Source organism: Talpa europaea (assembly GCF_964194135.1).
Source record: "Talpa europaea genome assembly, chromosome: 6".
NCBI lineage: Eukaryota > Metazoa > Chordata > Mammalia > Eulipotyphla > Talpidae > Talpa > Talpa europaea.
This window is the reverse complement of record NC_140072.1, coordinates 58,447,792-58,474,572: the sequence shown is the minus strand read 5'-3', so window position 1 is coordinate 58,474,572 and position 26,781 is coordinate 58,447,792. Positions and strand designations below refer to the sequence as shown.

The window sequence follows — 26,781 nt, the reverse complement described above, 5'->3', positions numbered from 1 at the left end:
TTGGCCTGGACACAGAGTCAGGATAGATTTTTCCCACGTTACCACGCCAGTTCACAAGACGGCGCTCGTTGGCCTTGAACCATGCATTTTCTCATGGAGCTGCTCTTTCCTCTGTACCCGCTTTGGTGTCTGCGCTGTACAGGACCCTAAACTCTACTCAAGCGAAATGAGCGTGGAAATATGCAGGGAGGAAGGAGGGGCTACAGGGGCATATGCAAGTATAGCAGAGCGGAGAGCGCCGTCTTGTGGACCGGAGTGGTAACGTGGGAAAATTTATTATGTGACCCGGGTTTTCTTAGCTCCATGAGAAAATTCACACTACTGAACTGAACATGGTTGTGATGGTCTTTTCCTGTTCTGCTTATCTTGCAAGAACAGCAGGGTGGGCTTGCAACAATGGGATAACAACGAAAAAAAATACTATTTTCATGAGTTGACAATGCATTTGGAGTGCAAGTCCAGAGGATTTTAGCTGTCCTTGATATGACATCTTATTGATCATACCCAAAATAGCCCTGAAACAGAGCCAAGGTTCCTGATTGTGGTTCTATGGACAACTTCAGGAGCAAGGTTGCTCAGTTTGTTGCAATTCTGGGTCCAAATTCAAAGTACACCATGACTCAGCAGAAAGCTACCAACAGGACCCTATCGACTTGTGTTTTATGTATCTATTCTTTGACTCCATGAAACTACCCAAAGGCCACCCTGGGGAAGACAGATTTCAAAAACCCCGTCTCCAGTCTCCTGGCAGGTAACCTCACATTAAACCGGTTCATTCCTCAATAGCTCAGGGGCATGGTGTTTGACTTTTATGCCATTAGGTTGCAGGTCCACGTTCCTCAACATTATAGAGCCGGCAAGAGTCTGCTGAATAGAATACACAAAGAACTTCACAACCGACAAGCAAACCAATTTTTAAAATGGACAAAGGACTTGAATAGACTCTTCTCTCAAGTTCACATAGAGACGGTTACAAAGCACCCCAAAAAACTTACCACATCACTAGTCATTATGAACAAAACTATAATCACAATCTCCTTCACACACTTACAATGGTGAAGATGTAGGATATATTGAATAACAAATATTGTAAGTATTTCCATGGAAATGTAAAATAAGGCAGTCCATGCTTAAAATAGTTTGGCATTTCCCAAACATGTTAAAAATAATATCACCATATTGCTCCAACATTTCCACACCTAGATATATACTATAAAGAACTGAACAGGTTTTCATGATAAATTTTGCACACAAACGTTTGCAGCAGCCCTGTTCATAATAGCCGAAGGTAGAAATAGTGCAAATGTCCATCAATAGTGAACAGATAAACAAAATGTGGTAGATCCACAAACTTTAACAGTATTCTGCCATTTAAGGAAGAAAGCAAACTGGTGTAGCTGCTGTGGAAAGCAGGGTGGCAATTCTCTTAAAAACTAAACACAAAATTAGCATGTATGATAGAGCAGTTCCACTGCAGGAACATACCCAAAAGAGTGGAGAGCACCGACTCAATCAGGTACTGGTACACCCATGTTCACCACAGAGTTATTCACAATCTATCAATGTCTAGAAACAACCGGTGCCCCTGGCACAGGCAAATGAAAAAACAAAATGTGGCATAAGGACAACGTCATATTCACTTTTAAACAAGGAGGGAATTCTGACACATGCTACAACTTGGAGGAAACTGAAGGGTCATCATAACAAGCGCAATAAATTACCCAGACACAAAAGGAGGAAGGTAGTAAATTCCACGTAGGTGAGTGTCCACAGCAGTCAAATCAATTTCAGTGGGGAAATGAAGAGGCTCTGGACAGTCAAGATCCCCAGCTCACCTCCTGCACGTATTGATGACCGAATTACACCTCAGCACAGGCTTCAACCTGTGTGCTGGCTGAGAGGACTGGGTGGAGATGTCATCTGTCCACATGATGGCGCACTATTCAGCCACAAGGAAAGAACATCATCACTGACAACAAAATGGAAGGAATTTGAGGGACTCCTCTGAGTAGAGCAAGTGAGAATGGCAAAGACAAATGTTGGCTGTTTACACGGCAGGTGAGAAAACAACGTAAAATACTAATAAAAAGTACTGGACTTGAGAAACAAGTGAGGTGTCTGAGGTTAAAAGGGAAGAAGGGGAGAGAGAAGAGTCAAAGGAAAAAATGTCAGATACTAATTTTTTTATAAGTATTATGAAGAAAAGTTCTGGAAAATAGATTAAGGTTACAGAGACCTGCTGAAATACTGGCCTGTTTTTGTCGTGGTTGTATTACAATCCACTATAAAATGATAATTTTATTTTTCTCTTGGTTTATTACCACCAGAGTAGGCAGCTTATAAGCACCCATACTGGTACATCGGCTACAAAGGTGGCAAAAATAAACAAATAAATAATAAACAACAAACCAGCAAAAAATTGGATGAACAGCAGAACCTAAGTGAAAGAGGTCAAACAGAGAAGCCCACCCAGATTATAGGCATTTGCACACATCAAATCCATCAAGGTTGTGAAAATGAAAATTCCTTCAAACAGTTTCAAAAGAGAATCGTAGGTCAGAAATGGAATGAGATGTTTTCATGCAGTTGGGGCAGGGGGTGAAGGTTGAAATGGGCCCATGGATTCGATTGCGACATGGAAATCACAGGTGGTTTACTCATTGGGAGATATGTGATGGTTCCCTAGGATGTTTTGGTTAAATACACAATGAAACACTCTGATGAAAACACAATGGAATGGTTCCTGTGATCAAATATGTGGTAAATAGGAATCTGAGTATAAGATAGAGTATTTTGTGCTGCTATTGACATTTCCTGTGCATTTGAAGTAATGGAAAGTAAATTATTTGCAAATGCCCCTCCAGAAAGACAGAGACCCTATGAAATTCATTATGGAGTACAAGCCCTGACCAGACCCAATCCTAAGAGTCTTTGTGGGAGTCCACACGTGATGAAGAGACACTGGGAACACTCTGTTAGTAGATATTATGTCCTGCATATTGCAGATGACCCAGGATGTGGTAGAAATAGCTGGAGTTCTTAAATCCCAAATTTCTGCATCTCTCTACCAACCCCCCGGACCCCACAAAACTGTTAGAAATGATGAGTTCAGTAAAGTTACAGAAACCAGAATCGATACACACAACTCAGTTGTGTTTCTACACCCTGACAGTGACCCAACAGAAAACAATACCATTTACAATTGCATCCAAAGGAACTAAATACCTGGGAAAACATTCAATGAAGAAAACCCTGTACAATGAAAAACTAGGAAATACTGTTGAAAGAAAGTGAAAAGCGAAACAAACGGGAGGGTATTCTGTGTCTGATTGGAGTAACTGATATTATTGAAAGGTACAGACTTCCCGTGGCAAACTCCAGATTCCGGTGGCATTTTTCACAGAAACTGAAGGTGCACAAAGGGCCAAGTAGGGCCTCCCTGGTGGCGCAGCGGGTTGAGCGCACGCTGTGAAGCTGTCCGCAGCCTCTGCAGCGTGGGTTCGATTCCTGGCCGGCCAGGGAGATTCCCATATGGCACGCAACCGACCTCTCCTGTCTTGCCCGCTGCTCCCCTCAGCATTGTCTTCGGTCCATCTATCTGTTCTGCTCCCCACTCTGACTCTGGTGAATTCTCTCACTCTTCCATGCCTCTGGCCTCTACCCCCATGCTTGTATAAATAAATCTTTTTTTTTTTTTTAAAAAAAAAAGGGGGCCAAGTACTCGAGAGGTGAATGAAGGCATCTTGCTCCCTGACTTCATCCTGTTAAGTGGGCACAAAGTCTCAAGTTAGATAGAGCTTATTAGATAATTAAAGTGCGGGTTGGAACCTAGGAAGCAGCCAGACAGATTTTTGTTTCAAGATGCAGGCATTTGGATTTCGTTTCTATGGATAGGAAGAGTCATTGACATGAACAATGTCATTATTCTGAAGGGAGGGACTTCTATTCCAAGTTGTCCAGCCTAACCATATGCAGAGATGCTGGAGGAGGGCAATGGGGCTTTGATCTCTACTTTTCTAGAACAATGCCCTCAAGGCTGAGCACCCATTGCTGCATCTTCATCTGCCTCCAGGGCCCACAGTGGCGGTGGACAGACCGCCTCACCATCAGAAGCAGATGTCCTGGGCAGTGCAGGGTGGAGACTGCTCAGACTGCGTGGGAGTCGGGGAGATGGCTTTGCCCTCTGGCCTGCTAGACCTGGAGGTGTGGGGGGCGCGGGGAGAGTGGAAGTCAGAGTGAAGGGAGGATGTCAGCCCCCAAAAGTTTTACAATATGTTCCCCAAACTACACTGTGATAAAAACACACAGATGGATGGTACAGAACAGAGCGCCCAGAGAACTCACACCAGGTGTCATCAATTTACCACGAAGGCGCCTCATCGAAGGCGGCTGAACACTGACCCGACGGCTCAGGAGGGAACCCGCACCCTAAGTTCCTCCAGGCCCAGTGACGCACCCCAAAAAGCCCTCCCTCCAGCCCGAGTTTTCACAGCCAGCCTTTCCTGCGCTGGTCCTGCAGCTGGGCCCCTCCACAGTCCGTCACCCGCAGAGAGCGAGAGCTTCTCCCCTCCTGCTCCGTTTGGCTCACGTTCGGGAGGCCCAAGGAGGTCCCTGGTCACATCACAGCTGACGCCTCCTGGAGGGGTCCAGGACGGACCAGGCAGCCCAAGGCACCGACTCCCCTGCAGGTCGGGGAGTCCCAGAGTCACCTCCTAGGGGAGGACGCTGCCCTGAGGCGCATGTGCAGTCAGAGGGCCGGCGGGCAGGTGGGGCGGGCAGGTGGGGCGGGCGGGCAGGTGGGGCGGGCGGGCCAAGCCCGCAAGATGCCTGAAGGTGGCCACGCCCGCCCAGCAGGCCCTCTGCAGGCCCCATTTGGAAATCCAAACTCAAAGCGAGGCAAATCGCCCACCTCTTCTCCAAAAACAGCGTCAGTGAGAGTTCCGGGAGCCACAAAACGGCAAAACAGGTCTACTTGGATTTAAAAAGTTATTCAGGATTATTCAGCAACGACCACCGACGACTCCATAATAATAATGGCACAACGGTGTGGCATTTGCTCCTCCCCCCCTGCTTTGCCTCTGCCTTCCCCCGCCCGGTCCTGCCCACCTGAGCGCGTCCTTCTCTCCGCCGCGCCTGCATCTCCCCGCCTGGCCACCGGGCGCCGCGCGCGGCCTGCTCTGCGCCTGCACCCCCGAGGCCCCTCCACCCCCGTGCACCCTGGTCTCTCCGCTGCCCTTCACTCATGAGGGCCCTCTCACTGCTGCACATAAGCTGTAATTTATTTAGCCATTTCCTGGGGCTTTCGTTGGGATTGTTTCCAATGATTTGTTCTATAAGAGAGTGCTGCTGACCGTTTTACACATGAAGATTTTGTCTGTATTTCACAGCATTTCCTTAGGTCATTTCCAGAAAATAGAATTACCGTGTCCAGCAGTGAATTCACAGTTCTCCGCAGAAGGATGGTACAAATTTATCCTTTTCTCGGGAATGAATGAGAGGACACCTGTCAGCTCACCTTTGCCAACGACACCCCCACCTTTGCTCTCCATCACCCACCGCCCCCTCCCTCTGGTGGTGAAGCAAGGCGCCTGGGGTCCTGCGATAAGCAACGTGCTGCATTTCTTGAGCTGTAACTCTTGTCTCGTCTGCCCTTCGACAGTTACTATGTTTACGTGACCAGCACAAGCTAAAATGTATATAAGCCCAAAATGTCCTTAAAGGGACATTTGAGTCTTCACAACAGAATAGAGTTGATTCTAGAAAAATAAATAGTATCACTATTAAGAAATCCACAGATAAAAAATGACACCGGATCTATTAAAAAGCATTTGTTTTTCAACATACATTAAAAATTGTCTATTATGCTTTTTATTTGTTTAAAGATTTATTTATTTATGCACACAAGAGCTGGGCTACAGGCCAGAGGTGCGAGGGTGAGAGGATTCACCAGAGACAGAGTAGGGAGCAGAACAGGCAGACTGACTGAAACACACTGCTGAGGGGAGCTGTGGGCGAGACAGGAGAGGTCTGCTGCACCATGTGGGTTGCTCCCTGGCCAGCCAGGGATTGAACTTATGCTGCAGAGGCTACAGATTCCTTCATATGCTGTGCTTAACCCCTTGCGCCGCCAGGGAGGCCCTAGTATGTTTTTTAAACTCACTATTATCAAAACTTTTAGAAAAACAAAATTAGCAGGATGCTAACTGAATATCACAAAGACAATGTATCTTGATCAAGGACCAGAGTTAAATAATAAATGCTGGAGGCATTCAACTTAAAGCAGGAAAGGACAATGCATCCTCTATCTCAGTGAGTTCTGTAAGTTCTGATTCATTTAATTAGAATAAAATATGCTTTTAGTTTACTCTCAGGTTGATAAAAAAGAATCGTTTCTGTATATATTCATATACCACAAGTAATTTCCTTCTCAAAATTTACTATTTTCCTCTACTACTTAACATCATGTTTTTTTTCCCCATAAAATTCAATTTTTATTTAATTCCAGGCACTCAGAAATACAAATTGAGAGAAATTTGAGGTACTATGTAACCAGAAAAGCTGGGGTCCAGGTGCCTATTACTGCAGGAAGCCCATTGAACAGACAGAAATTTAATCTTTTTTTTTAAGATTTTTTTTTTATTTATGTAATAGCTGGGATACAGGCCAGAGGCATGGGAGGGTGAGAGCATTCACCAGAGACAGAGCAGAGAGCAGAACAGGCAGACAGAAAGCACTGCTGAGGGGAGCAGTAGGTGCAACACGAGAGGTCTGCCGCACCATGTGGGTATCTCCCTGGCCGGCCGGGAATCAAACTGGTGCTACAGAGGCTGCGGACAGCTTCATAGCGCTGTGCTCAACCCGCTGTGCCACCAGAGAGGCCCCAGAAATTGAATCTATAACATACACTTTATTATCAGAAAACCAATGACCTGAGAGAATGGGAATATTTTACCTCAAAACCCATTGTGACATTTTATCTCAATTTGGCCTTTTTCAAGTGAACTAAATAAAGACTTAACCATTAGTAAAATTCCCACCACAGCAACCTATCACGTTTGGTGCCCTAATCTTCCTCATGTCCCCAGACTTTATTGTTGCATCCTAGTCATCTTGACTCAGGTATATCCTGTTTTCCTGGGCCTGGGAAAAACATACTGTTTCCCTTATGGCATCCATGTCCGGCACTTCCTGAATGTATCACTGGGGCAGAACTTTCAGTTCAAAACAAGAGTTTTAGTTCAAATGAAACAGATTATTAATCACATAGTGTTTGCATGTAGCCTATGCTGTGCATACATGCACAAACTGAGCTTGGTTTCTACAACTAAGCAGTATGTAATCGTGGGCAAATCTCTAACATGTTCTTTTCTTCTATAGCAGTTTATTGGAGAGAGAAAAATCCATGATCCTTTTAATATCATAGACAAATAAAATATTTTAAATTTAAGAAATAGTAAATTATTTAATCAATTTAATCAAATTATTATCTTACTACTTGCTTTACTGTAAATATTGTTTACTGTTTAAATATTTGAGCATGGTGAAAAAGTGAAATAATAGCTTTATCTTTGAGAGAAAGAAAAATAAATTCATGGTACTTAATTGTCTTTAAAAAACAAAATTATACTCTGTTCTTTATAAATATAAAATACATGAAACATTTTGTTTCTTTGAGGTTGTTTTTTAATCTCATTGGGAAAAAGGAACTGGAATAAATATTGGGAAAAAATGAGAGCAATGAAACAATCTGACACTACCTGGCATTAAAGTGGTAGAAGTTGAATAATAGATGGTGAGCAGTTTGAACAGGATTCCCAGTATCAAATCATAATCAATTTGTCATCTATAATTAATTCTTCATTTTTGGATATGTAACATGGGGAACAATCACCTTCTTTGTGTATCCCAAAGGAAATAACATAAACAAAATGTTTGTAAGTTCTGCTAAATATATGTAAGGTATTAGGTTAATAACAATTGCAACCTCACTCTGCCCAGCACATGCATTCTCCTCTCAGTATCTCCTAGCAGGTCTCTCAAGAAGCACCAGATGGGTGTGTTTCAGCTCTTACACTCACCTTGTGGCTGCTTTGTGACTGGCAGCCAACAGTTAAGGGATGATAAATAGAAAAGAAAATAATGACATATCGACAAATAGAAAATATTTGGTAATTCTCCCCAAGTTAGTTAATAAGTTCAAAAAATGCCAATCAAAATCTCTAGATAGAATGATTCTAAATTCATATGGAAGACTAAATGGGAAAGAAGAGTCAAGACAAACCTGAAAAATAAGAATAACGAGTGGGATAAAACGATATTAGAAAGTTAGAGTTACACAAACTATGGTATTAGCATGAGAATGCAAATGAATCAATATAACAAAATGGAAAATCTAGATGCATATATATGTATACATATGTACACACATACACACTCATATGCATATAGAAGGGGCACAACAGAAATCCCCATACACTTTGTATGTCAATAGAAAAAGTTTAGTAAACAGCATTGAATCAACTGGATATCCATTAAAACCTATCACACACTCATAAAACTTAATGCTATATAAGCCACAGATCTAAACTTACAAAATGAAATATAGTACTAAAAGAAAATATTCTGGAGGTAGGAAAGGTTTTTAAACAAAATTTTTAAAAACCCCTCAAAACCAAATGATTAATAAGAGTAATTACATCAAAATAAAATTCTGTACAATAAAGGTGATGGGGGCCTCCCTGGTGGCGCAAGGAGTTAAGATGCAACCTATGAAGCAATCCACACCCACTGCAGCACGAGTTTGATCCCCACCCAGGGACCTGCCCACATGGTGCAGCAGACCTCTCCTGACTTGCCTTCTGCTCCCCTCAGCAGTGTATTTCAGTCAATCTGCCTGTTCTATAAGAAAGTGAAAATCAAAATCAACAAAAATCTATGAACCAGAGACACTCTATGGGGAGTGGGGGGGGCAGGGAGGGGAGGGATTGGGGTCAAAATAAGGGGGTTGCAATGTATGGGGACTATAAAAATAAAATTTATTAAAAAATAAATAAAATGAGAGGCATATAAAAAAAATTTTTAAAAAAGTGAAAAAAAAAGATCTGCCTGTTCTGTTCCCCACTGTATCTCTGGTGAATCCTGTCATCCCCCACACCTTTGGCCTATACCTTAGTGCTTGTATGCATAAATAAATAAATCTTTAAAAAAAAAGATTTTAAGCAGTCATTCTTCTAAAAAAAAGTCATGAACAAAGTTTAAAAAAACAAAAGTCTGAGAAAAGATTTTTGCAGTAAAGGAGCAGTGTATAAAGAAACTCCTATAAATTATTTTTTCAATGACCTAATTGAAAAGGACAATAAAAAAACAAGCACTTTACAAAAGAAAAGTAAACAATAAACTATGAAAAAATGCAAATATTCACTAATAATCAGAGAAATGCAAAACAATTATGTAATTTTGCCCATTACGATTGGCAAATATTAGAAAGATTTTCTATAACTTCCAGTAAGAAACTGCAAAAAGGATACTGTGACTTGCTGCTGGTGAATAGGGGAGTTATTCAATAAACTACATGATATCTATATTATTTATAAATGTGAAAAACATAAAAGCATTTCTCAAATCATAATATAATAAAATCTACTTATTGAATATAAAGCATGTTACTGTTTATTTGAAACATAGAAACACTAGAGATTTTCTGTGGAGGTGTGATTAGAAGCACACCAGACAGAATATGGGGTCACTTTTGGAAAAGAGATTGGGAGTGAGGTGCTGGTCAAGAAGGACTTTAGCCTTCCCTCTCATGTTTTAATAGGATGCATTATTTGTGTCACTGGAGACTTATTTATAGATAAAAAAAAAAAGATGATTCATGTTGCCACATGAATACCCATATGGTATTTTGGTATTTTCCAAAGATGGCTACAATATCTCCAATCCTCCCTGCCCCTGGGAATGTGCTCTTAACAGTCCCATCAACTCTGTTTTTTTTTTAAAAAGAAAGAATCAGCCCCACCTCCCACCCCAGTGGCATAGCAAGTTGAGCGCAGCACTGTGAAGCTGTCCACAGCCTCTGCAGTGTGGATTCGATTCCTGGCCGGCCAGGGAAATACCCACATGGCGCAGTAGTCCTCTCCTTTCCCGCCTGCTGCTCCCCTCAGCAGTGTTTTCGGTCCATCTGCCTGTTCTGCTTCCCGCTCTGTCTCTGGTGAATCCTCTCATCTTCCCGTGCTCTGGCCTGTACTCCAGTTCTCGTATAAATAAAATAAATCTTTTTTAAAAAAGGAAGATTTATTTATGCATATAAGAACTGGGGTATATGCCAGCCAGAGGTGAGGGGAGAGGGTGTGTATGAGAGGATTCACTAGAGACAGAGTGGGGAGCAGAACAGGTTGGGTCTACTGAAATACACTGCTGAGGGGAGCAGCAGACAAGACAAGGAGAGCTCTGCTGCACCATGAGGGTTAGCTCCTGGCCAGGGATCAAACTCATGCTGCAGTGGCTGGTGATTCCTTGATAGGGCTGAGACTTTAACCCCTGTGCCACCAGGGAGGCCCAGCCCCACCAACTTTCTTTATTATTTTTTTTAAAGATTTTTTTATTTATTTATACAAGAACCGGGGTACAGGCCAGATGCGCGGGAAGGTGAGAGGTTTCACCAGAGACAGAGCAGGGAACAGAACAGGCAGACTGATGAAACACACTGTGGAGGGGAGCAGCGGACGAGAAAGGAGAGGTCAGCTGCGCCATGTGGGATTCTCACTGGCCCGCGGGGATCGAACCTGTGCTGCAGAGGCTGTGGACAGCTTCACAGCGCTGCGCTCAACCGCCTAAGCCACCAGGGAGGCCCCCCCATCAACTTTCAATGTCAGAACCAGCATCCAAAGGCTGCTGCTGACACCCATGCAGAGCCTGTAACCATAATCCAGCAGTGCTCTCATTAATTAGCCCTTATAAAATCCTATGAGGTAATACTGCTGATACCCCCACTAAATAAAAGAGGAAGCGGAGACTCATACAGGAGTTACAAAATACAAGCAACTAGCAAAGAAAGGGAAAAAAGAAAATGTTATATTCAAATAGTCTATCAATAATCAAGGAATAAAAATTAAAGCAAAGAAGTTAAAAGCATACTTATTAAATCTGAAAGCTAAAAAAAAGAATAATATTTATTGCTATAGAAATCTGTATACTCATTTATGGGGGGAAGTACAAATTAGCACGATCCTTTGACATGATGCTTTGACAAGTAATTTGACATATTTGTTATCAAATCTGTGTGCATCATGATTCATAATATGTTTCAAATATTTTGATTTTCATCTACTTCTGGGAGTTTATCTTATAGAAAAGAATACAAGATAAACAAATAGAATAAAAATATTTTTGCATAAAGATGCTTAATGCAACATTATGCAAATAATTAGAAAAAAGCTTCTTTGTTTATCCTGGCTTTGTATATCCATCACCTTCTTTGTTAACCTCTTTAAATGAAATGTATAATTATAAAAATTCAGAACACACATTTATTTATAGAAATTGTGTTAATAGATAAATTCTCATGAGAGAATAACAGTGGTGATTATGCAAGAATAATCACAACTTTGTGTGGATTTTAAGGTCCGCTTTACTTCCAAGGTGCTTGGTAATGTCTTCATCCTGTTTAAAAAATGTATTTTTAGAAGGACAAAACTATTGGATGATGCTTTCCTCACTGTCAATCTCTTTTCTAGATCATAGTTTCTGCCCTAACAGGGTAGACCAGGCAATCCCACCCTACATTCTATCTCAGAATAGTTTCCTTTCTGTCCCCCAAGGTATTACTAAAGTTGGCTTTAAAGCACCCAGGGCCTCCCAGGAGCTCACAGGCACTGTCCCTGTGTTCATGGCAGGGAGCTGGGCTTGGAATGTCCTAGTCTCTGCCCTGCGTGTCTGGCATTCTTCATCATCCAGGCCTATCTGCTAGCGGCTGAGGTCCTTGACAGTTGGTTAATCAGCCTTGGGGTTTAAAGGCAAAGTCTATAATTGAATTATTCTATTATCTAGATTGAGGATTAACACCACTATTGATTTGATATAGAAAATGGCTCGGAAATCCTCCTTGACAAGCTCTTTCCTTATCAAGAAACCACTCCGATCTCACCTACTTAGAATTCACAGAAGTGCCTATAGTAACTGAAATCAGGTAGGTTCCAATCTGCCCATTCTGTCCACCCCCAAGAAGCAAGTTAACAATAACTCAAGTCGGCCTCCTCCCCCTACCCCTTCTCCTCCTGGGCATGGGATGAATCAGACTTGAAGCTCATCAAACCCAGACCCCTTTTCATAATCCTGAGCACCTGAGATAACATGCGCCTGTGTTTCACTGCTACCAGCCTCCAGCTCATTCCCTCCAGCCCACAGGAGAGCTTGAGGAGGTTTTACAGAAGCCACAGTTTGCCAACCTCCACTTGGGGACACTCTCTCCCTTCTCCTCTAGAGTGACCAATGCATCCTGGTTTGCCTGGCACTTTTCCTTTAACGGGGAGAAAACCTCTCCATGCCTAGCTACTTCTCCACCCAGCCACACTCTTTATTGGCCATTGCACATGCTTCTGGAAGGTCTTAGCCCAAAAGTCATTTCTCAGAGCTACCCCTCCTCCCCTATTCTCCCCCTCTGCATCGTTATTCTCTCTCATAACGCTTTTCTTTTGCTTCAGGGCACTTATACTAATTATTGGCTTCTTCACTCACAATCAGTGATTGCCAACCTCCTAACTGCTATACATGCTATACAATCAGGAACCTACCTGATTTCTGGGCTATGTATAAAGCAGGAAACAACGTGGCCCAAGTCATTAACTTCACGGACTGTATATCTTGTGTAAGAGCCAGGGCTGGTTACACCCACGCATAGTATGGTGGGGGATGAGCCGTGTGATGGGGAAAAATAAAACAGGGAAGGGGAAGGAAAGGGTTGAGTTTGCAGTTTTAGATAGGATGCCTTGATCCTAAAAGATGGGGGAGTAGAACAAGTGTTCCTTGGGAGGGCCATGCTCCAACACAGATGAAACAGAATGTGCAAAGACCATGAGCAAAGAGCATTAAGCTAAGTGGAAGAATCCAGACACAAAAGGACACAACCTGTATGATTCTGTCTGTGTGAAATATGCAGAATAAGTAAATCTGTAGAGACAGAAAAAAGATGGGTGATTTGTGGGGACTGAGGGAAGTAACTGTTTCATGAGTGTGAGGTTTCCCTTTGGAGTGATACAACTATTTTGGACCCAGGTAGTAGTGGTTGTTGTGCAACTCTGTGGATGTACTAAATACCAATGTACTGTTCACGAAAAAATGGTTCATTTTATATTATGTGAATTTTACTCTCCCTAAAAATGTCAGTTATCTCTTACTACATAAAAAATTATCCCAAATATAAACACAATAAACATTTATTACCCTTACAGTGTTTAGGAGCTTCAGGACTCTAGGAAGGTCAAGCTGGGTGATGCTGGCTTAGTCTCTTGTGAGGTTTCAGTTAAGAGGTCAGTGGGGCTGCATTCCTCTGAAGGTTTGACTGGGGCTGGAGGATCCAAGGCAACTCCCTCACAAAGTGGCTGCTCCCAGGAAGCCTCCATTTCTTGCCACGTACACCTTTGCTGATGGCTTCTTGTGTGTCTTCACCACATGGCAGCTGCTCCTCCCCGGGTGAATGATCCATGAGAGGGCAGGATAGAAGCCATATCTTTCATGAACAAGCCTGGAAAGACCTACACTGTTATTGACACAAAATTCCAGTGATTGCACAGGCAAGCACTATTCAGTACAGGGGTTCCTACACAAAGGCATGGATATCAGGATGTAAAGATTGTTGGGGGGCATTTGAAGGCTGGTTATAACATCCTTTTCTCTATTACACCAGGAGTAGTAATGAATTAAAGCATCATCTTCTCAGCCTGAACTTGACCACCAAAGTGGAGAAAGGAAGGCAGAACAGTGGGAAGCTGCGCATATGAATGACATGTATGTGGGGAACTGTGAAGAATGTGCCTGAGTATGTGCATGACTGCTCCATGTGTATGTGTTATGATGAAAAACTACCTTGCCACAATTTTCTGGGAACCCAAATTTTCTATGAGGCAAGACTCTCTTAAGTAACTGGAGTACTGGTCCCTGATGATGAGACAATTAATTATACGGCATAACAAGGTGGTTACAAGGTAACTAGGGACAAGTCTTGCTCCCTTTCTTTGTCTTCCAGTGTCCTTTCATGGGTTATTATGTGTCAGCACAGCCTCCCCAAGACCTCCCAGGCTTGCTCTGTGATATAAGTCCATGGCCACTTCTTTCCCCCCTAGGAAATGTCAGCTCTGCCAAAATTCCCACTTACAGAATCCAGAAGACCCTCTACTAGCACTGCAGGCTCCTGAGTCAGAGCTTCTAAAACCCTGCCCCAATCATTGCTGATGGGTCCATTCCTAAAAGTTAGCCAGGGCAATAAAATTTTACTAAAAGCTTGACTTGGGTATAACCCTCTTTGGAAACTCTGTTGTAGGAAAGTGAACCAAATGCTGGTCACATGTCATTTGGAAAGATGACATTTAGGTTTTTACTTGAAAAAAGAATTTAGACATAACAATTGTCAGCTAGTTAGGTCTCATGCCGCATTTTAGCCTCGACTATTCTATTGCTCATGCTGCTATGTGGCACATTGATGTTCATGCATCTTTACAGACAGTGTCAGCAAGTAAACTCCTGTACTCTCTCCGCTCCAAAATAAAATAAATGTATTTCTGAAAGGCTCTCCAGTCACTTGCTGGTTGAATGAAAAATAACTGCATATCAAATGGAATTGGTTCCCACTCCTTATTGATCCCTGAGCTGGACTTCCTGTGGACCTCCAGGTGTCAGCCAAACATCAAACCCCATCTTTGGGAAGGCAAGGGCAGCCACTGAGTATGGAACATAGAACACAGAACTGGGACCATAACCTGGAATCCAAGCTTTCAGTTTGGTGCTTTTTCCAGCATTCCATATTGTCCCCTGAAATTTTTAAGATAAAAATGCCAAATTAGATATAAGGTAACAATACAAGAGAATATTCTAGAGAATAGGATAAGAATTGCTTTGATTAGACTTGATCTGGTAGTTCTCTAACAGCACTTTTTCAAGAAATGCATGTGACAAGGTATACAGCATACAGGTCCCTACTTCATGCCTTCCTATAGCTCACTCTCACTCTCTTTCTCTCGCCTCTCCTTCCCCATTCTCCTGAGTGGGAGGATCAAGACATTTAGAACCCAAAGAAGAAACACACCATATATTCGGAGTTTGTCTTCCTCTCCTTCCTGTCTGGGATTTGCAGTGAGGGGCTAGAGGCCTGATAATGAACACAGGAGTAAAAAATTTGTGGAAACCCATTTCCCACCCCACTGTTGGAGCAGGATTTTGGGGGATCAGGGGGAGTCTGGAGCTTCTGGGAACCTGTTCCTGGGAGGACTGACTCAGGAAAGCAGAGGGACCACAGTGAGGCTCAGAGGAGGCATCATGGTTCACTGGCTCCACTGCTTCGGCAAGAGCTGGCCTTCTGCACTCTCTGGGTAGCTTTTCTTCAATGTCTAACTCAAGACCTCAGATTTGAGACTCTTGAACGAATGTCTTTCAGGAATGAGTGACTGTGGCCCGTAAGTATGCAGGAAGATAAACTAACATTGATGTAGAATATGCCCTGGTTTCAGGAGAAGGGAAATCCCACCCCAGGGTAGTGCAGACCTTAGCAGGAGGATGTGAAGCCACGTGGAAAGGACCTGGACCAGCAACCTCTATACACAGCTCCCAACTCTGTCACTGATTTGTGGTAGAACTTGAGGCTAACCATTCACTTATTTTTTCTGAATTTCAGTATCTCCTTTCATGGAACAATCAAAACTCCCTCCTCCCAAAACGGTTTTACTGCCTAAAATGAACTTTCTTACTAATCTTCCCTTCTGATGTGTTCCAAGGGAATAAAATAGGAGATTAGAAAATAAATTAAAGAAAAAAAAATAAATGTGTATTATCTGTGGGGGATAGAGGATCTTTGAGGAAGTGGTTGCTAAACTTTTTTAGATTTTTCCATTGAAATTTTGATGAGGGGTATGACTCTCCTCCCCAAGGGAAAAGGAGGACCTCATACGCAAGCACAAATATTAAGTTTTACTTAAGATTTCTGGGGACTCTTTTAGAAGCATTTACAAATGGTAGGTCTAGATAAGAACCCTTGCTTTAAGAAAAGCTCTTTTGTAAAGACTAACTTTGTAAAGGATGATATCAGCACCTAACAAGATAGGTACACTGGGGAGCCTGGCAGCCTAGTTACCTGGAATGAATTTCAGGAAAAAGCAGGGGCAATCAAGCCATGGCAGTTTGAGTAGAGATAAGTGGTTCAGGGCAGATACAAGATGCACCAAGATAAAGTCCGCTAGAAGGCTGTGCCTGCTCAGCATGCGGATTCAGAAGTGTTTGTTTTGGAGAAATGATTTGGGTTTGAGGTCCAGGGAGAACAAAAGAAAGGACGAAGACATCATCCAAGGAACCTGAGGCTGAAAAGCAAGAGGTTAACAGGAGCAGAGAGGGACCAAGGTGGTCAGTGTCCTAGGAGGCCAGACCCTGGGTTCCAGGCTCTACAGAGGAATACAAAGGAAAGGGGGCTGAGGCGAAACATCCATAAGAGCAGAGAAAGGGGGGGCATGATAGTGTGCCTCCAAAAAAATAAATTTAATATAATATAACTGAATATAGGAAAATAAAACAAGTGGCATGCAGATGAAGAAGGTCAGATATGCTATGTATCAGATTTTGCGGAAGGAACTAATATCAACCAAACCAAAGAAGAATGCCAGAAGGGTAGATTCCTGGGTGTGGAATCACTTATATGCAGAATATAGAAAAATGAAGCAAATCATCAAAAAAAAAAAAGACAAAACTGGCAAGCTAACCATAGATCTGAGGCATACAGCAAGGGAGAGGGAGGGACAGGGGTCAAAACAAAGGAGGGAAGAACACAAAGGAATATGGTGATGGTTCACGGGTGATAAGGTGGCAGGAGAACTATGGGGGCTACACCTTAGGGGAGATACCAATTATGGTACAAAAATGAACAACGATGTAAGAAAATAAAATAAAAACAAAAAAGAATGCCAGAGGGGAGACGGTTTGTGGGTCAAAACAACATGATTGATTTCTATTCTTCATCTGCTTTGGGATAGGGAAGAAATATAACTATATACAGCAGGAGCAAAGCTTTACTGAATTAATAAAAGTAAGGCTTGACTGTGAAGCCCATTGAGTTCTGACAAAGTTGGAAAGATAATTTCAACATCAGTACCATTCCTCGGATGAATATAGAAATCTGCATTCCAGAACATAATTAGACAATGTAAAATAAGTTTGAGGAAGTTTTTGCTTTACAGCAGGTGATAAGTACATTACAGAAAAATCAAAGGGTGTTTAGCAAACACCAAGCAGGACAAGGGATCCGGGCAAAGGAGTCTTGTTCTTGCCAGAGGAACCAGGATGCAAGATAAAAGGCAAACAACTCTACAGATACCTGGCTTTCATTTCCCTTGTTCTATAGCCCCTACTCTCAAATCCAAGGGCAACTATACTAATGATGTCTCTCTGCTAACCTAACAGCTATATAATCAATGTCTATTTAAAAGACCACTTTTCCTTGTATGTGCTCTGTTCAGATTCTAATTATCTTTCTCATTCATATTCTTATTAAATACCTGATTCTATGATTTGCCATTAAATTCAATTAATGTTTACTACGTTTTTACTATGTACCAGACATTGTTAAGTACTCCAGGAAATACAGAAATATATATATATATATATATTTTTTTTTAAAGATTTTATTTTATTTATACAAGAGCTGGGGTACAGGCCAGATGCACGGGAGGGTGAGAGGATTCACCAGAGACAGCGGGGAACAGAACAGGCAGACTGACGAAATACATTGCTGAGGGGAGCAGCGATCGAGACAGGAGAGGTCGGCTTCGCCTTGTGGGATTCTCTCTGGCCAGCTGGGACCAAACCCGCACTGCAGAGGCTGCGGACAGCTTCACAGCACTGTGCTCAACTGCCTGCACCACCAGGGAGGCCCTATCTTATATATTTTTGAGTACCTACTCTGTGTGAGGTGCTGTTGTAAATATTAGACATTAAAGCTACAATAAAGAACAAAACAAAGTCTTTCACCTTATTGCATTTACAGTCTAGTAACATAAATGTGCAATTTCTTGACCTGATTAGATGATTACATAAGTAAATTTAACACAATGCAGATTGTAAATAGCAAAGTAAGGTACGTGGAGGGGGCTATGATATTTTGAAAGAAGAGGTCATGTTTGAGTGATAGTGAAAGGAGGTTGGGGAATGAGGCATTGTTCAAATTTTTGGCCTTGGAGAGTGGATTGAGGAAGTAGACTAAGGAATCTTCGGGCAAGAAGCAAGGAATAAAGCTAGGAATGCATGGGCTACAGATGAGGAACAGTGAAGAGCCAGATTTGGTTAGCATCTTGGTACAGATTGGAAAGTAGCAGGAGACAGGGGTGCAAGGTTAGTGGGAGAAATCATGAAAGTTGTCAGGTAACTTTTGAAAAGTGAAGTAGTAGAGCTATAAGAGTTTTTAGCATGGCTTCTGGAAGACAGAAGAGAATATGCTAGAGAAGAATAAATAAGTAAATAAAAGATATGCTTTCCACTCTTTCTCATGGCCAAAGGTAGTTCCTTAATGAGACTGCACGGTTTGAATATATTGACTATTCCTACAGGAATGGAGAAAGTAGAGACTTGGGAAGTGAGTGAGTTCACTTCCCGACTTTTTGATTCCTTGGGACCTGATTTTCACATCTCTTGTCCACTCCCGACACCATTTTGTTTGCACTCATACCTGAGATCTACTTCTTCCTTAGCTAGGTCTGCAATTAGAAACCCTAATTGACACCCTAAAGGGTGTGAAATGCTGTCTCATTGGGGTTTGATTTTGATTTTTATTTCCCTGATAATTAATGATGTTGAGCAACTTTTCATATACTTATTGATCAATAGTTTATAGTCCTTAGGAAAAAGTCTATTCAGTTTCTTTGCCTTTTTTTAAATCAGATTATTTGCTTTTTTGTTATTGAATTGCATGAATTCTTTATATTTTTGACTGTTAACTCTTGATCAGATATTTGTGAATATTTTCGTTCATTCTGAAAGTTGCCTTTTCAATTTGTGGATTGTCTCTTTTGCTATGTAGAAACTCTCTAGTAGCACTTGTTTATTTTAGCTACTATGCTGTGCTTGTATTATTTTATTCCAGAAATCATTACCAAGACCAATGTCAAGGAATTTTTTTCCCCCGTTTTCTTGATAAGTTTTAGTTTCAGGTTTTACCTTTAGGTCTTTGATTCCCAGATGACAAATCAATCCTGAGAAAGAATTAAAAGCTGGAAGTATCACACTTCCAGATTTCAAGTAATATTTGCAACTATAATAATCAAAACAATATGGTACTGGCATAAAAACAGACACATAGAACAGTGGAACAGAATCAAGAGAACAGATTATAAACCAACATCTATATAGTCAACTAATCTTTGACAAGAGGCCTAGGGCACATAAATGGGAAAGGAAAATCTCTTCAAAAATGGTACTGGGAAAACTGGACAGCCACATGTAAAAGAATGAAAGTCAATCTTTGAATACATTTTATGCATTCAATTAATAGCTATTGAATATATGCTTTGTCCATGGTATTTTCAAAGTCCTGAAGACAATAGAGATATGAGCACGATATGATCTGAACCCTGGGAGGAGACCTGATAGTTTTGAAAGCCCATCTATTTCACATCCCTGTTACCAATTTACATTAAGGCCTGTAAGGACTGAGCTGTCTATCCTCTCTCTCTGATCATTCCAGTGCCCAGTTCATACATATATTTCATCTTCTGTGCTGTTTGGCTCTGACCTTTTGTTATTTGATCCAGGTAGTTTGGTTACCACCAGTCAAGGGCTTGAGAAAACATAAAAAAATATATGAAAAGGTAAGAATTAGTGCTTGACTTACCTTAGAAAGGAGTGTCCTTGGTCTCAGGTTAGTCAAATGGTTCTTTATGGAAAAATCACCTTGAAATGAAATCTGGGAGGAAAGAAAAAAACATATTATAAGAACAAAAATATTAGCATATAAGGAATGTCAAGGTAAAATGAGGTCAGCTTGGTAAGTGGGCAGAACGCATTGTGAGAGAGACCAACTATATGATTTTGGGGTTTGGATGAAGATCTGGACCAGATTGCTTTGCTGTCTAATTTTCTACTCCCAATCTGTCTCTCATGGCTTCATAAGGAGTTTCCCAGCTACTTCCATTGTTAGTAAGAACTTTTCTGGAACTGAGAAGTAGAAACAGTGAACTCATTGATGTTGTATCAGGACCATTTTGCAGAATCTACTGTTTGTAATTCTTACATTAGTTGTTAAGGGCATGCCAGTCCACAAAGCCTTGTTCATTTGCCGTGTTTGCCTTGGAACCAGTGAAGTTATCAAGATAGAGGGAAAATGTTTAGAAGTAGTTAAAGAAAAAAAGATAACTGTGATTACATAAACCTGGTTTTTTCCTGTTAAATGGCATCCAGATAGTGGTTAACTTCCCCAGAGTCCTTTATCATGGCAATAGTTGAAAGGGACAGGACTATATAAACCAGACTTAGAAAATAAATGGGATATAGAAAATTCTATTATGTGCGCAGTTACATGTGGTCTGAGAAGGAGGCAATATGAAACACCTTGTAAGTATATTTTCTGATTTCAAATATATTTGATTATATTCTTGTGGCCAAAATAGCCAGAGAACAGTTGTCTTTTTTCCATGAACTCTTCAAATTAAGCACAAATTGAATTTTAAAATATTAATTTGGTATATAACCTCTCTCTGTTGACAAATCCCTCTGCTTTGGAACATCTAAATGATGGTCTTTCTTGAAATAACAAATAAATTTCTTAAAAGATCAAGAATCTTTAACTATATTATTTTTAGTTTCCTCTATTCCTAGATTTTTTTATTTACAATTTTCCAGTGAAGGAAAGTTTGAGATATACTTCATAAATGACACCAACTCTCAGAATAGTTTACCAAAATAGTATTGCTATCAGGTTCTCATGAGTCTCCTTGATTAACCTCATTGCATCATGATTATTCTTAGAATAGCTGTTTTCTTCTCCTATGAAACTATGTATCACTTTTGTGGTATCATTGTAAGTGGAATACTGCATAGGATATTGTGGGAGTGGAGAGGAAAGGCATTTCTTGTCAATTTCAGTTTATGGTGTAAGTGTACGAGCTGGGTGAGCCTGTATGCTGACCAGATAATGAACTATAGGATATAAAGGCTTACTGTTACATTTTCTATCTTATCCTGTTTCTGCCCCCCTAATTCTCTTTCACTTACTCTCTGTTGTTTAAGATCCTCTTGACAGGCAAGGCAGGCCACACCATGAGAAAATGATCCATTGAAAATATCTCAAGAACAAATATTATTTGAATAAACTCTCTCTTAAAATGTGGTATGAATAAGTGGTTCATGATCTTTTCTTCTTAGGCAAGATAGAAGAATCTAGAGGGAAGGAAAGCTGGAGGATACCAGGTCCCACAGTGGGCAGAGAGTTAGGAGGAGAGAGGAAGGTGCAGATAAGGAAGACCAATGACCTGAACACAATTTATTTTACGATTTGGCCTAGGAAAGTCCTGCCTTATGTGTATCAAGTGGCTGTGGGGGTTATCTAATCATATCCCAGTGACTAACAGCACTGGGACAAGAGGTATCCTTGAGTAAATGATAAAGCTTTGCCTCCTGAGTAGTCAGCATACCCCACATCAACCACATTCAATGACAGTGTCCAGATGCACATGGGGTCCCAGGAGCAAAAGTTATAGGTCATTTTAAGAAGGCTCCCCCCATGAAAGTCCCTTACCTTCCAGGCTCTGGGCTCATCTGAAGTGAAGCCAGCATGAGTGCACTGACATTTGTTTTCATTTCAGATTGCATCATCCATCCTTCTGGTCTTCCTCTTAATTCCATCTCCGGCCCTAACGGTGAGTGAGGGTGGAGGGAATCTACCTTGCCTAGTCCTTTTAGCAGAAATATTTCAAAGGTGATCATTCAAGGTAACCTCCCTCAAATTTCTTGTGAGTATTCCTTTCAAACTATAAGTTATGGGCAAAATGAGAACTCTGGACTTTGGACTCTTCTCACTGTTGCTTGGTTCTCTCCAGAAAATCAGTGACAGCCATCCTCTGGATGGCTCCGTGGGGACTCAGAGCATCCATGTCAATGCCTTCCGAGGTATGGTCAGCATCCAAGACAGCAATGTTTTGAGTGAATGGGATGGAATCTTGGACTACAAGAATGTAAGATGTGGAACACATTGATTACAATGCCAAAGACAGCCTTGTCCACTTCAAAATGTACCCTTATGCTTTTCCAGAGAGAAGCCACTTTCTATATTTGCCTTCTCTAGGTTTAGGCTCTCGATGGGAATATCTATCTCTAGGTAAGGGACTAGCTTTTGCAATTGTGGTGACTTCTTTTAGAGCCAGTGACTGTAAGAGGAACTTCTCTGGTCTATGGGACTCCCACATTCCTTTGCCTTCATGGGAGGTATTGACTTTACATGGCTCCTGCAGGTCTCTGGAAACAGCCATTTAAAGAAACATTTCTTGTAATGGATATGTGCTATAGTAGTTATTTGGTCTTGGTCTCAGATTTCAACCCATTTATTCCTAAAGAAGAATGATTTTTGAAATCTGGCCTCAACTTGCCCATCACGGAGTGAGACCTAGCAGAAAGATGCAGGATCGGGAAGCCCTGCCTGTGTCCTTGGTCTAGTTTTCCCAGAGAAAAGCTCTGTAACAAGAGACATCACCTAGCCTCTGTCTACCTGTTTACTCATCTGCAAAATAGCACCAACAGCTGCCCTTCCAACCTGAAAGGGCTCCGAGAGGATTAAATGAAGTAAAAGCCCACTGTGGCCCAGAAGACCCTCTGCCACCCAGCCTCTGCTACATGGAAACCCCTCCTCCCACGCCCACAATGGACAGCTCAGGATGAATACCTCAACACAGGCTTTCTCTTTGCTCCCAAGTGTACCTCTCGTGCTCTGTTCTTGAATACCTTCTCCCTCACTCCTCACTCACTCACTCCTGATTTCCCCCGAATCTTACCAGAGGCCTGCAGTCCAGTGATACCTATCTTGATTTTAAGCCATAGAGACATTTCTTCCAACAAAATATTCCACAAAATTCCATCATATGGAACATAAAAAACAAAAGAACTACTCTGATGGAAGGAGAGAAATGGGCTCAGTCAGACAGGGTTGCTCTGATCCAAAGCTAAGGGAGGCTAATGACTGGCCTGGAGACACAGGGAAATCAGGGGCAGAACCAGGGTAAGAATCTGGGTTGACAGGTTTGACCCAAGACTCATCACTCTATACATTCAGGGGGCTCTCTGTAGCTTGTCTGATACTTTCCCTGCAGTAAGTGTCTCCTCTGGTTCTTACGACGGCTGTGTGAGAAGAGGGGCTATCATTCCTGTTGTACAGATAGGGAAGCTGAGGGTCATGGAGGTGGCTGAGGACCATGACACTGCTAAGTGGCAGAACAAGACTTTAAAGTCAGCTTGATTACCAGGGCTGACTCCCTGCCTCTCCAATCCCACCAGTTGGTAAGTGGTCTGCAGGCTGATGATTCTTCCAGTATCCATAGCTGTGAACAGCACTGCCTTGGAAGCAGGAGTAGTGAGTAGGAGTAGGAGTCCACTAATACAGTGACTGAATAATGACATGGTTCTGCTGTGTGCTCTAAGGGCCTCCTTGCAGCTAAACTGTTTGACAAGATGGCCTGTGTCCTGGTCAGGATGGACCAGACTGCCTTCCCAACTTTGGGTGACATTAGCAAGGCTCTGGGCCAGAAGGTAAGTGAGATCAGTTCAACTATGATGCCCTCCTAGATTGGTATTTCCAGCTCTGCATCCTGACCTTCTAAACCAATGCTGTTCACACAGGGAAACTTCATGTTTGTTCTTAATGCCCGTGAAATACCACCATCAAGCAAAGAACCCTGAGTCTAGGGTTTTGCCTAGTCAATGAAGGCAAATCATAATTGGATCAAAGAAAATTCCACACAATGACATAATTTTTATGTGTTCTTAATGTGATTTGTTTTATTTTTTAGTTTTTTAAAAGGACAGGTTTATTAGGCAAAGGAGAAAAAAAACAAGGCACCTGCATAGTCACAGGTGGGCAGGAGAGCTGTCCCTGAATGGGTCTGAACTACATATTAGTGGATTAAATCATTGAATATAAATATTAGGAGGCACTAATTGAGTATTTGCATTTTCAAGGCCTTTCTCCTCCCCTGAAAAACCCCAAACAAAGACTCTTATTTTCTTTCTATAGTTGTAAATAATCTCAGGACTAGTGAAGCTTTCTTCCTCTCAGTATCTTAAAAGATGAGGATAGTTGAATCAAAAATTGTCTAGAAGTCCTTGGAAAATAATTGAAATCTGCTACTGTTTTACTTAAGTTACCTGCCCAGCACGCTAGGAGACATTGGATCCAGGGCAGGTGGGTTATTTACCCTTAGGGAAAAAATACACTTCCAGTGATAGAAAAATAAAGCAATTTATGATTTTTTTCCCATGAGAGATAGAAAGTATTCTAATCATGTGATTTGTAACACATAAAATCATAACATTCAAGCAACAATTTTAGAACTATTCTCTGCTATCATTAGAGTCAAAGAAAGCATTGGAGATTAGAACTGTTGAGAAATTAAGAAGGGTGAAAAGGGAGAAATAAAATATTGCACAAAAATGAGCAGAGGTGTAAGAAAATAAAAAAGTTTCAAAAAAAAAAAAAAAAGATGAAAAGAATATACACTGAGTCGCCAGAACACAAAGACCCACACAGAATTTTTTTGGAGTAATGTCGTCACCTTGTGGCCAGATAGGATATTGTTGGTAGACAAAACTCAAGGGCAGGTTTGTATTCTAGCTATTTATGTAAATTGAATGGCCCACAGGCACTGTCACAACCAATCTGGAGCATGGGTGTCCTGGTACATTTCTTGATTCTTTCTCCTTGTTGTATCTCCTCTATATGCTTTCTCACTGCAAATGTCACCTCTTGCAGGATTTAAAGCATTATCCATCCACTCAAGGCCTGACCTACAACGTCTTACCCAGCCGAGTCAAGGACTTAGCTCAGTATGGAATACCTGTCAAGGACATGTGCCATGAGTTTCCTACTTACTTTGCCCACCAGCAAAAAGAAGGTATATTAACAACTTAATTAGAAACCCAAGGCCATGGGTGAGCCAAAAGATAGGGCATGATTTTTAGTTTATTGGCAGATTCTAATGACAGTTTTAAGTTCTATTTTATTTCTTTGCTAGTGGATATAAAAACAGAGGCCAGGATACATTCCCTGCTGGTGGCAGAGATGAATTTCTGACCCCAAGATTCATTAAAATCAGAGGTGCAGAGTTCATTTAGCTTTTCCAGAAGGTCCAGGACAGTCATCTCATCAGTGGAACTTGACAATTGGTGGATGCCCCCTCTTAACCCAAACCTCTTAACCCAAACCTTCATTACCCTCTGCCTAAGAAGCACAGCACCTGGCACCCTACCCACAGAGCCCCATTGCTTTGGGGTCTTCACTGCTCTTCTTTCTCAAGCTGCCCAAATATTAGAAGGCAGTACCCTGATAGCTACAAACAACACACAAATGGGAGATGTCAGTGACTGGTAACCCTGCTGGAGACCTGGGAGGTGCATGGGATGGAGAGAAAGAATCAGTGGTGACCAGCTTAGAACATTTCCAAGTAAGACTTCAAATTTTCCCTGCTATTCCAGATAAAGTCAGTAATCTCTTCCCATTAAACTGCAGCCAGTCACTTACATTTTAGTATAATTTAACCGAACGAACCCAAGGTTTTCTTTACAATGGGAGAATCCAGCAGGGGGAAAGGGAGAACATGAGGGGTTGGGGAGTTAAGAATGATGGTTGAAGGTCAGTAAAAGAAATAAAAAAGGAGGGTGTGAGGCTAATTATTGCAACACATATGTTCCATTTTAGTCTCACAGTCTCTTGTAATAGAGCTTCTTGAGCCTCACATTCAATCTAGGTGCAACTCATTACATATCACCTTAGAGCGATTAATGATCTTTTTTTTATAAAATGTTTCTCTCCCTTTTAAAGGTACTGCACTGGCAATTGACCCTGATTCCTGCTCTGAAATCCAACTTTTGTCCTTCATGGGACTCTCCATCTGTGGTGAGATCCCTGGGTTCTGAAACTCCAGGTCAACCACAGAGAGAGTGAACCCACCTGGATGGGACTGCTGGCCTGAAACCAGCACCCCTCTGCTGATGGGAAGCTGCTCCTTTCAGTCCTGTACCTTCTTCCTTTCAACACGAGATCCAGCTTTTTAATCTGGAAAAATTGGGTATACTTTCTCCCTTTGGGTTAGAACAATAAATTTTCTTGCCTCACTGTTCTAGCAGATGAGCCCTCCCTGCCTGCATTGTCCTCACTCAGGTCATAGGCACCTGTATCAGGTGCACTCCAGAGCACACCCAGGAGAGGGAAAAAAAGGGAGACTCTCCTAGAACATTTCATTTCTGAAGGTCTGTCTTTGAAAAATCTCTCAGGGGATTTTATAGATAACGAAAATACATTAGCCATGTATAGACTTACACTATCAGGCCTGTGGT

General features: G+C 41.7%; 1 protein-coding gene across 1 annotated transcript; it reads left to right on the top strand.

Moving 5' to 3' along the window:
• Nucleotides 1–166: 166 nt before the first annotated feature.
• On the top strand, nucleotides 167–26,472 carry LOC311171791 (gastrokine-3-like; the record flags this gene model as incomplete). Its single annotated transcript, XM_084234847.1, has 7 exons — nucleotides 167–258; nucleotides 4,520–4,766; nucleotides 22,047–22,100; nucleotides 22,281–22,415; nucleotides 23,872–23,979; nucleotides 25,199–25,340; nucleotides 26,267–26,472. 7 exons carry the CDS (start codon nucleotides 167–169, stop codon nucleotides 26,359–26,361), a joined length of 873 nt encoding a protein of 290 aa, XP_084090973.1. The 3' UTR covers nucleotides 26,362–26,472.
• Between the last annotated feature and the right edge of the window lie 309 nt (nucleotides 26,473–26,781).